General features: G+C 39.1%; 1 protein-coding gene across 1 annotated transcript; it reads right to left on the bottom strand.

The window, feature by feature from the left end:
• Positions 1 to 319: 319 nt before the first annotated feature.
• On the bottom strand, positions 320 to 5,608 carry LOC104418479 (cytochrome P450 81E8). Its single transcript, XM_010029849.3, has 3 exons — positions 5,190 to 5,608; positions 1,798 to 2,388; positions 320 to 1,143 (listed from the first exon to the last, which is right to left on the bottom strand). Exons 1-3 carry the CDS (start codon positions 5,487 to 5,489, stop codon positions 523 to 525), a joined length of 1,512 nt encoding a protein of 503 aa, XP_010028151.2. The 5' UTR covers positions 5,490 to 5,608; the 3' UTR covers positions 320 to 522.
• Between the last annotated feature and the right edge of the window lie 7,794 nt (positions 5,609 to 13,402).

Below are 13,402 nucleotides of genomic sequence, written 5' to 3'. Positions count from 1 at the left end.
CATTCAATTGTGAAAAACATTTGCTGGTAACTAATTTAGCAAACAAATAATTCTCTGTAACTGATTTTCAATTAAAAAAAAAACGAGAAGAAGCATATTCTTGCATTATATCTATAGAAAGATCATTGAGAAGAGCAGCTTCCTCGATAGCATAAACATGGGGGTAAAGAAAGAAAATCGCAAAAAGAAGGCAGACTAAAAAAGCATGTGACCTTGCATTAGCGAGAGAAAATTAAAGCACAAAATTATAAATTAAAAAAACAAAAAACGCTAAGAGTATACTTTCAGAATAAATACATTTATTCAAGAAAAGTAATACTGAGCTTTTACAAGAACAATCCATAGAGTCACCATTAGCACCATACATATCCTTAACACTAGGAGCCTAGTTTAAAAAGTTCCAAAACAATTAAGAAAATGAAAATATACAAAAGCTGAACTCATAAATTAGATGTGGACTCTTACTACATATAGCATGAAAGTATGTCAACCAACCATTTTATGACAAACTAATTTACCAACTTAATCTTTGGGGACGAGTTTCTCCATTGAAGGGCGTACTTTACACATTAATTCTAAAGGTACTACTTTTGGCATGGTTGTTCCTGGGCCCTCCGTCATGTCAATCTCTTCTTCGCTTACTCTTTTCCAATCAAAACACTGAATCAACAAGCCCAACGTCCACCCCATGACCCGATGAGCCAAGGGGGCACCAGGGCATGCCCTCCGTCCCAGTCCAAAAGGCAATAGTAGCTTTTGTTGCTTTTCGCTGCCATTGCCCTCGAACCTTTCAGGCTTGAAGCTCAATGGATCCTCCCACAACTGAGGGTCTTTGTGAATGGCCCATGCATTCACCATCACAATAGTGTCGCGTGGGACGAAGTATCCTCCTATAGTGCAATCAGCCGATGACGCGTGTGGGAGGAGAAGTGGTGCCGTCGTGTTTAGTCGAAGGGTCTCCAAGATAATGCACTGAAGGTAAGGTAGTTTTGAAACATCCGATTCTTCTAACAAACTATCATGGCCAATCATAGAATCAATCTCATCTTGGGCCTTCATTAACTTTTCAGGGTTGTTTAATAAATTTGCCATCATCCACTCTAATGTAAGTGATGATGTGTCTGTTCCGGCAACTAACAAAACCTGTACATAAATATAAGAAGTTATTGGGTAAATTGACTTTAGGAGTCAAGATAATAAGACTTGAAATGACAATAACAATACTTACAATAAGACCATATAAAAGAAAAGAAAAGGGCACCGTACTTATAATAATAAGTCGGGAAAGAAAATTGAAACACGACACCTCATTTTCCACAGGCCCACCAGTAATGAAAATATCCAAGTACGACTCAGAGTGAATGGCCTAGCATCCACATCCACAAACATCAGCCCAATCGCAATGTCACTCTCAAGGAAAATAGACAATACATGTGGAGAAAAAAACTACAATAGTTATTGCGACCACTAGTTATACATTTATTCAGTAAAATAGTATTATCCAAGATTTTAGTATTTTTGAGAGAGAGAGAGAGAGAGAGCGCGAATTTCTGTTTAAGATTTTTCACCATTATGATAATTAGTATTATCATTTGTGGCGAAGGTGCGTTCTAAATCTTCGAAAAATAGAAGCTAAGATACAACGGTCAATCTACGGTGACGTGACAAGATATTAATGCAACGACTGACAACGTACACCAGCTGGCAGGGGGAAACGACTGATGAGACACGGCACGGATTTACCCCAAAAAAATAACAAATGGAGATGTAGAGAGGAGAGCAAGAAACAACGCTTACAAGGACAAGCCCTTTGATCATGACGTCCGAGTAGTCTTCCGGCTGAGACTCCTGTAGACGCAGGAGATGACTGATCATGCTGCTCGCGAGCTCCGGGTCGCCCTTCTTCCTCCGATGTTCATCGATCAAGCTCTGCAAGAACGCGTCGATCTTCGCCTTCAGCAACACCACCTTCTTCTTGAGCCCATTGTAATCGACCAACTTAAGAATGGGCAGGAAATCGCCCGCGTAACTTATCCCGCCACTCCCAGGGATCTGCTTAATGACCTCCCTCGCCTCCCTCGCCTCGGCCTCGTCGACGTTCACGCCCTCCCCGTAGTACCGCTTCCCCGCGATCATCCTCATCATGATGTTGAACGTCAGCTCCGACAAGAGAGTCTTGAGCTCGACGCGGTGGTGGGACCCGAACCCGCCCCGGCCCAGCCGGAGCATCAGCCGCCGGATCTCGTCCCTCCGGACGTGGGAGAGCATGTTGAGGCGGTGCGCCGAGAGAACCTCGATGGTGGCGATCTTCCGGAGGTTGCGCCACCTGTCGCCGTAGGGTGACGAGGCGAGGGTGGTGTAGTCGTAGCCAAGGTGTTTGGTCATGAATGTTAGGGAAATCCCTTATGATGTTTTGAAGATGACAAAATAAATCAAAGGCTACTAACATGTTTGATGGTTGAGTAATAGACCATGCAGATAATAGAACATGTAGAGGATATTATCAAAGTCCGAAGACGCTGGACTCGAGACTCAAAAGTGCGAAGGCGTGGGACTCAAGACCCAAGTCTGAAGACAACTACATCTTGGGTGAACCCGGGTCTGGCTCAGTTGTAAAGTCTGATTTCAGTTGTAAAGTCTCAAGACCCAGGATTGTAAAGTCTCAAGACTCGTATCGTAAAGTCTCAAGACTCGGACTTTACATCCAGATTCGATGAATCGTAACTCAAGCCCAATCATCAACGGCTAGTGATCTGGTTTGGATTCCACATCAAGATTGATTTGATTGAAGACAAGGACTTTTTCTATACGAAGAAGCTTTACTTATGGAAACCAAGATTTCGTTTGTATGGGCGATCGGAATCGATTTGGGATTTTACCTTTGTCACTCAATAATTTCTCACCAAATCTTTAAGATACGGAGTGTCCAATGGGTATATTGGAAGACGATTCTCCGGGATGCTGTCCAACGGTAGTTTGGAAGTGGAGGAGTATTTAAGGAGATCATGGACCGATGAGCAAGTAAGAGACGGAGCGTAGAATTTATAATTCCAAAGTCTAAGCGACTTTAGATCATATACTTGTCTCTTGAGAGCTTAAACGTTTGTAATCGTGAGAGAAATACCAAGAGAGTGACTTAGTGAGATAGTGTGATCTACTACTAAGTGTTTGCACTCGGAGTTGTAATCTCTTGTTGATTGCATAGTGGAATCAAAGTAAGAAAAGGTTATCGTGGGAGAGTGGACGTAGGCTTGGATTAAGCCGAACCACTATAATTTCTGTGTTCTTATTCTCTTCCTTAACTCCTTTATTTTGTTCATACTAGCACTCTCAATTGGTATCGAGCCAAGTGCTCGGTTTATAAAAGTGTTTTTACTTTTGAGCTAAAGATTCTTTATGGCTAGTATGTTGGCACCAGGTCTTATGGAAGGGCAAAGCAACACAAGGCCACCATATTTCGATGGAAGAAAATACAAGCAGAATGGCCAGAAAAGAACAAAAAAGAAGAAGATGATGAGCAAGAAAATTTATGCTTGATGGAACATTCGAATCCGAGTCTCACTCCAGACAGAGACTGAGAATCGAGTCGATTCTAACCAGACTCGAGAATTCGATGAGGAAATCAAGGGGAGAAATCGAATCCAAAGAAAAGGAAAAGAATCGTGATCATCTCAAAAGGCAACAAATTGAGGGGAGCTTTGATCAATTATGGAAAAATCTTTTGGATTGATTATGATCTTATTATGGATGGAAGGAAAGGTAATTGTGTCAGAATTTATTCTACAAAATCCGGTTAGTGCATATCTTATTACCTTTTGTCATTAACAAATCTCATATTGATATTATCATTTTATTATGACAAAAATGGTACGTGAATTTTATGATGCATCCGTGATTTTTATTGAATATTTACTGATATAATCGAAGTGAGCTATATTGCATATCTTTAATATTCGATAAAAGCTGATTTTTTCGAAATTGTGATTCATGCAAGATATTGATTATCATTCTCTACGTGAATCTATTATTATTGCTTTTTGATTATGACAAAAAGGGGGAGAAGATATGAATATGCATATGTGCTAATTGGTTGATATTATCTATGGCATAATATTGAGCTGCGATTATTTTTCTATATATTCTTATGCTCAATTTATTTGCTATCTTCGATATCCTTTGATTTAAAAATATGTTTACAAATCTACATATTCGAGAGATTGTTTTGTCATCATCAAAAAGGGGAGATTGTTAGGGAAATCCCTTATGATGTTTTGAAGATGACAAAATAAATCAAAGGCTACTAACATGTTTGATGGTTGAGTAATAGACCATGCGAGATAATAGAACATGTAGAGGATATTATCAAAGTCGAAGGCGCCGGACTCGAGACTCAAAGTCGAAGGCATCGGACTCAAGACTCAAAGTGCGAAGACAGACTCTATCTTTGCCGAACCGGGTACGGTGGACTCGATTGTAAAGTCTGATTTCAGTTGTAAAGTCTCAAGACCAGATTGTAAAGTCTCAAGACTCATATCGTAAAGTCTCAAGACTCGAGACTTTACATCCAGTTCGATGAATCGTAACTGCCCAATCATACAACGGCTAGTGATCTGGGTTTGGATTCCACATCAAGATTGATTTGATTGAAGACAAGGACTTTCTATACGAAGAAGCTTTACTTATGGAAACCAAGATTTCGTTTGTATGGGCGATCGGAATCAATTTGGGATTTTACCTTTGTCACTCAACGGCTACCAAATCTTCTAAGATACAGAGCTGTCCAATGGGTATATTGGAAGACGATTCTCCGGGATGCTGTCCAACGGTAGTTTGGAAGTGGAGGAGTATTTAAGGAGATCATGGACCGATGAGCAAGTAAGAGACGGAGCGTAGAATTTATAATTCCAAAGTCTAAGCGACTTTAGATCATATACTTGTCTCTTGAGAGCTTAAACGTTTGTAATCGTGAGAGAAATACCAAGAGAGTGACTTAGTGAGATAGTGTGATCTACTACTAAGTGTTTGCACTCGGAGTTGTAATCTCTTGTTGATTGCATAGTGGAATCCCAAGAAGGCTGTTATCGTGGGAGAGTGGACGTAGGCTTGGATTAAGCCGAACCACTATAATTTCGTGTTCTTATTCTCTTCCTTAACTCCTTTATTTTGTTCATACTAGCACTCTCAATGAACAGCTTGGGGCGGTTGGCGAGCACGATGTCGTTCTTGGTGAAGCATTCCTCAGCCAGCGGCAGCGACGACACGACCACGAACTGTTGGACCCCGAACCGGAGGCTCATGATGGGGCCATACTTGGTGGAGAGGCTGTGGAGGGTCCTGTGAAGGGGCAACTTCAAGTGGTGGAGGTGGCCGATGATGGGGAGAGAAGGAGGGGATGGGGGAAGGTTTTTGGATTCTCTTGCTCGAAAGAAGTAGAGAATAACAAATGAGAGGGCAGCGAGGAGGATCGCATAAAGAACTGTGCCTTCCATTGCTTTTACTTTGCTTCGTGTTACGAGTTGCTGATGGTGGTTCTTCGCACGGGGGTGTGTTTATATATCGAGACCAGAGGCCAAATCCTTGTTGCCAGAAGCCGCAAAGGACAAGTGGTGGGCGTACTCTATTATTGGCGGGTTTTGGACATTTTCAGTTTTATAATCACATCGATTATATTTATAGGGCGAATATTTTAACTTCAAATCTGGACAATGCTCTTTTCGAGGTTCATCCCTCCTGCCCCGGCAGGTTTGAGACATTGGTCCTGTAATTCGGAAGGAATGGTCGACTCTTGCCTCAATTTTGTCTCATTGAGCACCTCTTATAATAATAGTCAAAGCTGTATGCCATGGAACTCTTATTATAATTTTACACGCGGGAGTTGAAAAAATCAAACATTGAAAATTCAGCACAGTGTGAAATGGTTAATGTATCATAATTGATTTATAACTTATTAATTTAAAATTTTAAATGAAAATGGGGCCAATTAAATATATTGATAAGTTTGCACTTGAATTTCTTTTTAGTAGTCTCTCTTATGAAATTATCGGCCTTTTAGTACTGGAACTCGATACGTTAATACGTCTATTTCACTCATTATTTTTATAGCCAAACAAAAATATATCTTAACGCGCTTTTGGAAACTAGAGTATACGCTTCATTGAGTTTAGAATTATACTAATTTAAAGGCCTTAAGCCCAACTAACAATCAATTTGGCGTGTAAAATTGTTATGCATCTCACTGTGGTTAATTTTCTGATCGATGAATATTTATATATTGGAATCTAATACTTGTCAGAATCCCCATCTCAAGGACCACCTGGTACCCGTCAATTTTAGAGACGAAGAGAAGAAATTGAAAGCAAAGTGACTACCATGAGATGGAATCGTCATTGATTACGGTTAGATGCTGACTTCTCACTCCATCATTATCCAAAATTCGTGCATGGGATGATAATGCTTGTAATTTATATTTATTTGCTACAAATGACGTTTGTAAATTTCAGTCCTTTTTCTATATTTCAAAATCATGTTAAACAACTTCATGCTCAACTATAATTCAAATTCATCTGAAGTTGCTATTGAAGACGTGGCACTTCTACGATGTTGACAGTGTATGGTATGAATCACGTTGGTACAACAACATGGTAATACATCGTAAAATTATTTTAATAAGGTGAATCCATTTTTAGAATAAACTTTTATTAATTGCAAATTCAGGTCAGAATCGCCATCCGAAGGACCTGCTGGTGGTTGACGTATTTGATGGCGCAATTTTTCGTATGCTTTTGTTACAGAGAGGAGTAGAAGGATTGAAAGCGCCGCAATTGTGAGGCTTTCGTCATTGATGACGCTTCGGTGCTTCATCCGCGGGCCGGGTTCCTTGGACCGAGAGAGAGAGAGAGAGTTAGAGAGAAAGATAGTATAATATTACTTTTCGTGAGAAAAGCAGTCGGGTATGAAGAGAAGTCAGTTGCCATTGTGAGGCTAGTTTGTGAAATTATTTTTTAAATACCGAATCATCTCTGTTATTATTTTTATTCATTGCTTATTTTCTGTTATTATTTATTCATTGCTTATTTTGAAAACACAATACTACCTATTAAATTAATTCAATTTGTTTACATGATATAATAATATTGTAATATCCTCAAAATTCAACCTTATTCGGGATATGATAAAGAGTTACTTTTATCAATGTGCAATTAATAGAATTAGACTTTGAATTAGTTTTGAACCATTCAAGAGTGTTAAACCTATTGGGAAAGGCAATTTGGGATTTTGATGTGCACGATCAGAGAATTCAACTATGGATTGATATTTCGATCATAAGAATCGATGAGGGACAAATTTAAGCCATTTCAAACCAATTTAAAAACAGTTATAGATCGATTCAACAATAATATATAATCGGATTGCAGGTGATTCTGCACAATTACTATATTAATTACGAACGATACTAAACTAATTCCAAATAATCGTGTACTTTAGGACAAGCAATTAACCCATCACGATTACATGACAATCAATAGTCATCCATGAATTGAAAAAGCTCACCACATATAGAACTCATGAAACCCCTAAAGGCCGCCCATTACTTTTAATTATGCTAAGGCCGCATTTGATCTATTTCAAACTATTAAATTAAGAGATTAAGAGACAACTATTAAATTATGCTAAGGCCGCATTCTAATCGAACTTTAAAAGATTAAGAGACAACTATTGGATATTGCTTCATCAAATTACTTATTTATCGATAAACCATGAATTTTTGGATAAGTAAAATTGGACCGAAAATTGGAAGCTCAATGGGGCCCACACACATTTCCTTAAATTTCGACCACAAGAGCCCAAATAAGTGGAAATTACAGTTTTGCCATTTAAGGCCCATTTTGTATTATTTTGTGAAATTTATACATAAAGGGCCCAAGATGAGAAGCCCACAAGAAATCAAGCCCATAGACAATTTTAGCCATGGCAAGGTGCAAGGGGAGAGAGAGAGATAATGGGCCCAAGCCCATGTTAAGCCCATTTAAGATTTCTATAAGATTTTGACTTTTGTGGCATGAATAGTATTTTGAATGGTGAAATTACCATTTTGCCTTCAAGCCTTCTAGAAGCCCTTTACTTGGATGGGGACAAAATTGTCTTCTTGCCCCTTATAGTTCACGCCCATAACGCCATCTCATGCGCTACCACGAACAACCACACTCGAATCCACCGAGCACAACATCTTCGAGTGCTGATTTCAACACTTTTTGTTGATTGTTTTGGAAAATAAACACTGCCATCAACCTCATCGTGTTCTAACAAGTCACATAATAGCAATAATGTCTAGATCCACTGATGGATGTGCCTTTAAGCGTCACTAGAAGCCTATACACGTGAGATCCATGCGCCCACATGCCATACGGTGACCTGCCGCATAGAGTGACGTCATTGCTGGTGTCATCATCACGTGTTGCACATCAATTGAATCCACTGACTCCATTATTGATGTCATCCACCACGTCATTAGGACACATCCTCCGTCGTGTCAGCACTTGCCATATCAATAGTCCATGTTAGCGTTGGAGACTGTTGATTATTGACCATCTTTGACCGATGTTAATTGTTGTTGACCATTATTGATGGGCGACCAGACCGGTTCAATTACTTTTCTGATCGTTTCAACTTGTCTTTGGCTGGTTCTTGATGTTTTCTAACAAATTCGTTAGGTATATCTATGTGTTGAGTCCATTTTTTGCCTTGGTTTCTCCATATATGATCCTTAGGTACTAGTTTCTTTACATTCCTTGTTCAATTTGCTTTGTTTAATTGGTAATGCGTATACTATGGATAAATTGAAGTTTGAAAGGCTACTTGCTATTGACTATAACCTATGTAACCTACAAGGCCGTACAATTGACCCATAAATAGAGGTCCACGTGTAAATCCATTTGCTACTACTACCATAAAAGCTTTGATAGATTATATATCACTCTATTCTTAGAGGATCTGCATTCCATTCTTCAAGAATCCAATTGGCTATGTTTGCCACTCCAAGTATCATGAACTCTACCTTTTGCAATTATATGGATTCAAATTCTAATTTGTTTCAAATTGTGTGCACCACCTATTAACACAGCCGATCATTCACAAATGAGAATCATAGGAAATATTTTAACATCCAAGTTATCCTTACTTAACACTTTCCTCATAACCCAACTCTTACTAAATTTGATTTTTGTAAGACAATCGTGTGAACTTGGTTTCAATATTCATTTTGCTTATTATGGTTGTCACGTGTAGGATCCACATATGCAACGTACCATTGGGATAGGCCATAGAGTGGGCCCCCTAGTTGAGCTTATTACCTCAAAAGTCCCAACTTTTTTGGTGGTTATGTGGTCACAGGGGCATCTAAAACTCATCATTCTTAGCTAGGTTGTGCTTCTTCCTCTAGATTAAGATTTTTAATTTCAAGTGGTCATTTAAGTTTTGTTCGATGATAAAAATTTTGATTGCTTACCTTGTATGTTAGGTGTGGCACCCCTCGACGGCCCCCGATCCGTTAGGTCGCCATAATTCGCCTACCTTTCACTTTCCTTAATAACATGTCACTCTAATACCATTTCAATTGCAGTGGGTCCATACAACCTGTGGGTTTACATTTTTTTTTTATCAGTCTCTTGCGCAATTCATATAACGGAAGCATATCCAACAACTCCCTTCTCTATATTCAGAAAACGATACACACCAACTAAACATTTATAAGTAAAAGTCGAACACTTTTATTTACTTAAACTAGATATACATCATTCATCAGTACATCAAAATGCCATGGTTATCTATACTTGGCTATACTTCAAAAGATGACCGACATCTCCTCCAACACTCGTATACTTAAAGTCCATCGATTAGTGTCGGCGTCCAAAAGTTCCTTCCTTTACTATCCTCCTCCTCGCGGTCATATCTAATCACTTGATCTATTTACTAGTAGCAGTGGCAGCAGAAGAATCTTATTTAGTCTGGAATGTTAATCCCCAAAAGGGGTGAGTACAACCACTTAGCAGTAAAGATCCACCAAACTACTCATTGCGTCAAACAGAAAAATTAAGGCATCATAACAAAGCACATATCATTCATGCATTCAAGCATAACTTACCTTACAGCCATGCATATGTCATCATACCATATGTGCATATACCACCATGCACTCATCATCAAGCATTCATGCATATATCACCATGCCATATGTGCATATACCACCATGCACTCATCATCAAGCATTCATGCATATTCATACCATATGTGCATATACCATAATGCAGTCATGTATATCTCACCATGCCATCGTGCATATACTACCATGATTCATATCATCCATGCTATCAAACATACATCACCATGAGATCCATTCATACCTTCATGATCGCATTTTCAATATCAAATAACATTAATTTACTTTCATAAGCAGATCATGCATCATGCCATATGCATATACACCCATGCATGTGATTCATTTTCAATTCTTATCTTTCACAAGGATCTCATCAGTTTTTCTTTCCAGGGACCAATGTTTGTATCCCACAATTTATCGCTCGCACCCAACCTGGCATCGCAAGGAACCTCCGGGTATGTATTCAAAATACAACCGGGCATCCGTTACCCCCACATTCCGGGCATCTCGTATCCCAACTGACATCACAAGGTATCTCCTCGACACACACCTCCGAGGCTTCCTGCACCCCCACATCCCGGGCATCTCGGAAACTCCGAGGATATCCGACACCCCCACATCTCGGGCATCTCGAAACTCCCGAGGACATCCGGCACCCCCACATCTCGGGCATCCAGCACTCCCCTGTCTGGGCATTCCGACACTCCCGGGGCATCGTCGGCTCACCCCTCCAACGGTATCCTCATTTATCATAATTCATATTCACAATTTATGTCTCAATATCAATATGGCACATGATGTGATGGCAACAAGGTCAATTTCAGCTTTTAATTTTATATGTAATGCCAAACATCATCACATGTGCAACAAGATTCAATCACTTAAAACAATACAATTTATGGGGCTCATACAAAACAGAATAGTCCATGCATTCCATGCATTACAGCTTTTGAAATTCGCACAATCCAGCTTGCACAGTTTTAGAAAACATTTTAATTAAATACCCAAATAACCTTCAAAAATTATAAAATTCGAACATGTGATAGTCAAGACATAAAGGCAGATATTTCATGAAGAAAACTACACCAAAAGGCCTTCATACCAGGCCTTCATACCATTCGGTATAGACCAAGCATCACAACACCATTATTCTAACAATTTAACTTGCACGGTTTTTTAAAATTTTTTAGTTAAATAGGCAAATGAACTTAAAAAATTATGAAATTTGAATATGTTGTAGGGAAGACATAAAGAGAGATATTTTATGCAGAACACTTTGCCGAAAGAACTTCATACAAAACGATACAGCCCACGCATTGAAACTGACTATGTCTGAACACATTGGATTACACGGTTTTAGAAACATTTCCGATTAAATACCCTAATGGCCTTCAAAATTTATGAAATTCGACTATGTGGTAGTCAAGCCCTAAGATAGATTTTTTCATGAAGGATCAAAGTCAGATTCGTCCTAGGAAATTAAATATAGGCAGTTAAAACTTCTGTTCTTAGTACCGAAATTTCCAGATCTAACTACCTCTGAAAAACCACGATTTCACCTACCTATTATCGTTGGTTTTCTCTAAATTTTTGATATGTCAAACTTCAGGATGTCCTTTACAACTTTCATTAAGAAATAAAAGTGAAATTTCAACAATAAGGTTACTTTACAGACCACGAAACCACTGAAGGTCACCACGACGAATTCCAGATCTAGTCTCTCCAAAGAAAAATCATTTCACTAACCATTTCTTGTTATTTTTGCCTCAAATTTTAGTATGTTTTTATTCAAGATGTTCTCTACAACTTTCATGAAGAAATCGAAGCAAGATTCCGACTAAAAAGTCACATGCAATACACAAACTCAAGGATGGTCAAACTGGTCTTTCCAGAAACAGCATGCATGGCCAACGAATCTTTCTCCATAGCTCCAAAATTTCATCCCATCTACCACAACCAAGACTTACCATCAACCACAAATACACACAGCAATGCAAAGAGTAGGTTTTAGGACTTCACTTGCCTCAAATCAAAGGAAAACACAGCAAGAACGACGGCGGGACTAGGCGGGCTCGACGGCGTCTCCTCTTCCTCTCTTCCTCTCTTTCTCTCTTTTGGTTTCCTCTCAAACTCTCTCTCGGTCTCTCCTGCCTTCGTACGAAACCCCCCTCCCCCTTTTCTTTGTTTTTTTTTTATTAATCAATAAGTTTAAAATGGACAGATGGCAAAAGAGAAAGGACAGGTGGGATTATGGTGGAAGACAAGTGTTTGCTTTGCATGCTCCTCATTTTGCATGGGGGACACTTGTTCCCAAGAAGGAGACAAGTGTCTCCCTTGCCGAAGACACTTGGAGGAGGCCATTCGGCTCCTTCCCCCCCTCCATGCGTCGACAACCCCATGGGCTCTATGGGCCGGGCCTCTTGGCCCACTTTAGGTCCAACTCACTTGGGCCTAAGGTCCAAACTTAAATGGCCCATATTTATTTTTGGTAATCCATCTTAATCCCACTTATACAAGGTACCAAATTACAAATTTAAATGGCCATAATACTTTGTAACATAATTTAATAAAATCCAACTTATAAAATTCATGGCCAAAAACATAATTTCCTCGTCAAATAAAATCCTTGGTCTCACATGGACATAGGACGCGTTTCCAACAAAAATAATTATCCATTTATATAAATACCAGATCATTCTTATTCACTTGGCCATAAATCTTGAAATCATAAATCAATAAACTCCTACTTATAAAACACATGGCCATGAGTTATTTTTGGGATGCCACATTAGGAAAGTTTTGTTCCCATCCATTGATGTGGGAATTCTACTTTGATTTCCGGGATATCTCACATAATCTATGTCAAAGGCCTTCAGAAATATTTGTGTTGAGCTTGGTCAATCAGAATTCCTGTCGTTTTTGTTCTTCTACAATCAAATTTAGGTTTCCAAATATGAGGTGCTTCAACTGTAGAAAAAATATTGCTTTCGGGATGATTGTTAATCAATCAGGATATTTTGCGTAGCATAGCTGAGTTTTAAGCATAGATATGGCGGAGCATAATTGTAGGTTTCCAGAGGTGACCGAAGAGTTAAGGTGTCAACATATGATAGAGTTGTTGGTGACATTGTATCCCTTAATATTGGCGATCAGGTAAGCTGCTTCATCTTTTGAGATTTCTACACGCTGTTTGGTAGTTATGCGACCTGATTTCCACTCGATCATCCTTAGGTACCCGCTGATGGA

Source organism: Eucalyptus grandis, chromosome 9, assembly GCF_016545825.1.
Source record: "Eucalyptus grandis isolate ANBG69807.140 chromosome 9, ASM1654582v1, whole genome shotgun sequence".
NCBI lineage: Eukaryota > Viridiplantae > Streptophyta > Magnoliopsida > Myrtales > Myrtaceae > Eucalyptus > Eucalyptus grandis.
Note: the sequence above shows the minus strand (reverse complement) of the source record. Positions and strands in the feature narration are given on the sequence as shown.

Excerpts from the sequence above, each read along its gene's own strand:
- LOC104418479 (XM_010029849.3), bottom strand. The coding sequence starts at position 5,489 with ATGGAAGGCACAGTTCTTTATGCGATCCTCCTCGCTGCCCTCTCATTT. Across the intron at positions 2,389-5,189 it reads TCGCCAACCGCCCCAAGCTG|TTCATGACCAAACACCTTGG; the intron begins TTCATTGAGAGT and ends ATTTCCCTAACA. Across the intron at positions 1,144-1,797 it reads TGATCAAAGGGCTTGTCCTT|GTTTTGTTAGTTGCCGGAAC; the intron begins GTAAGCGTTGTT and ends ATTTATGTACAG.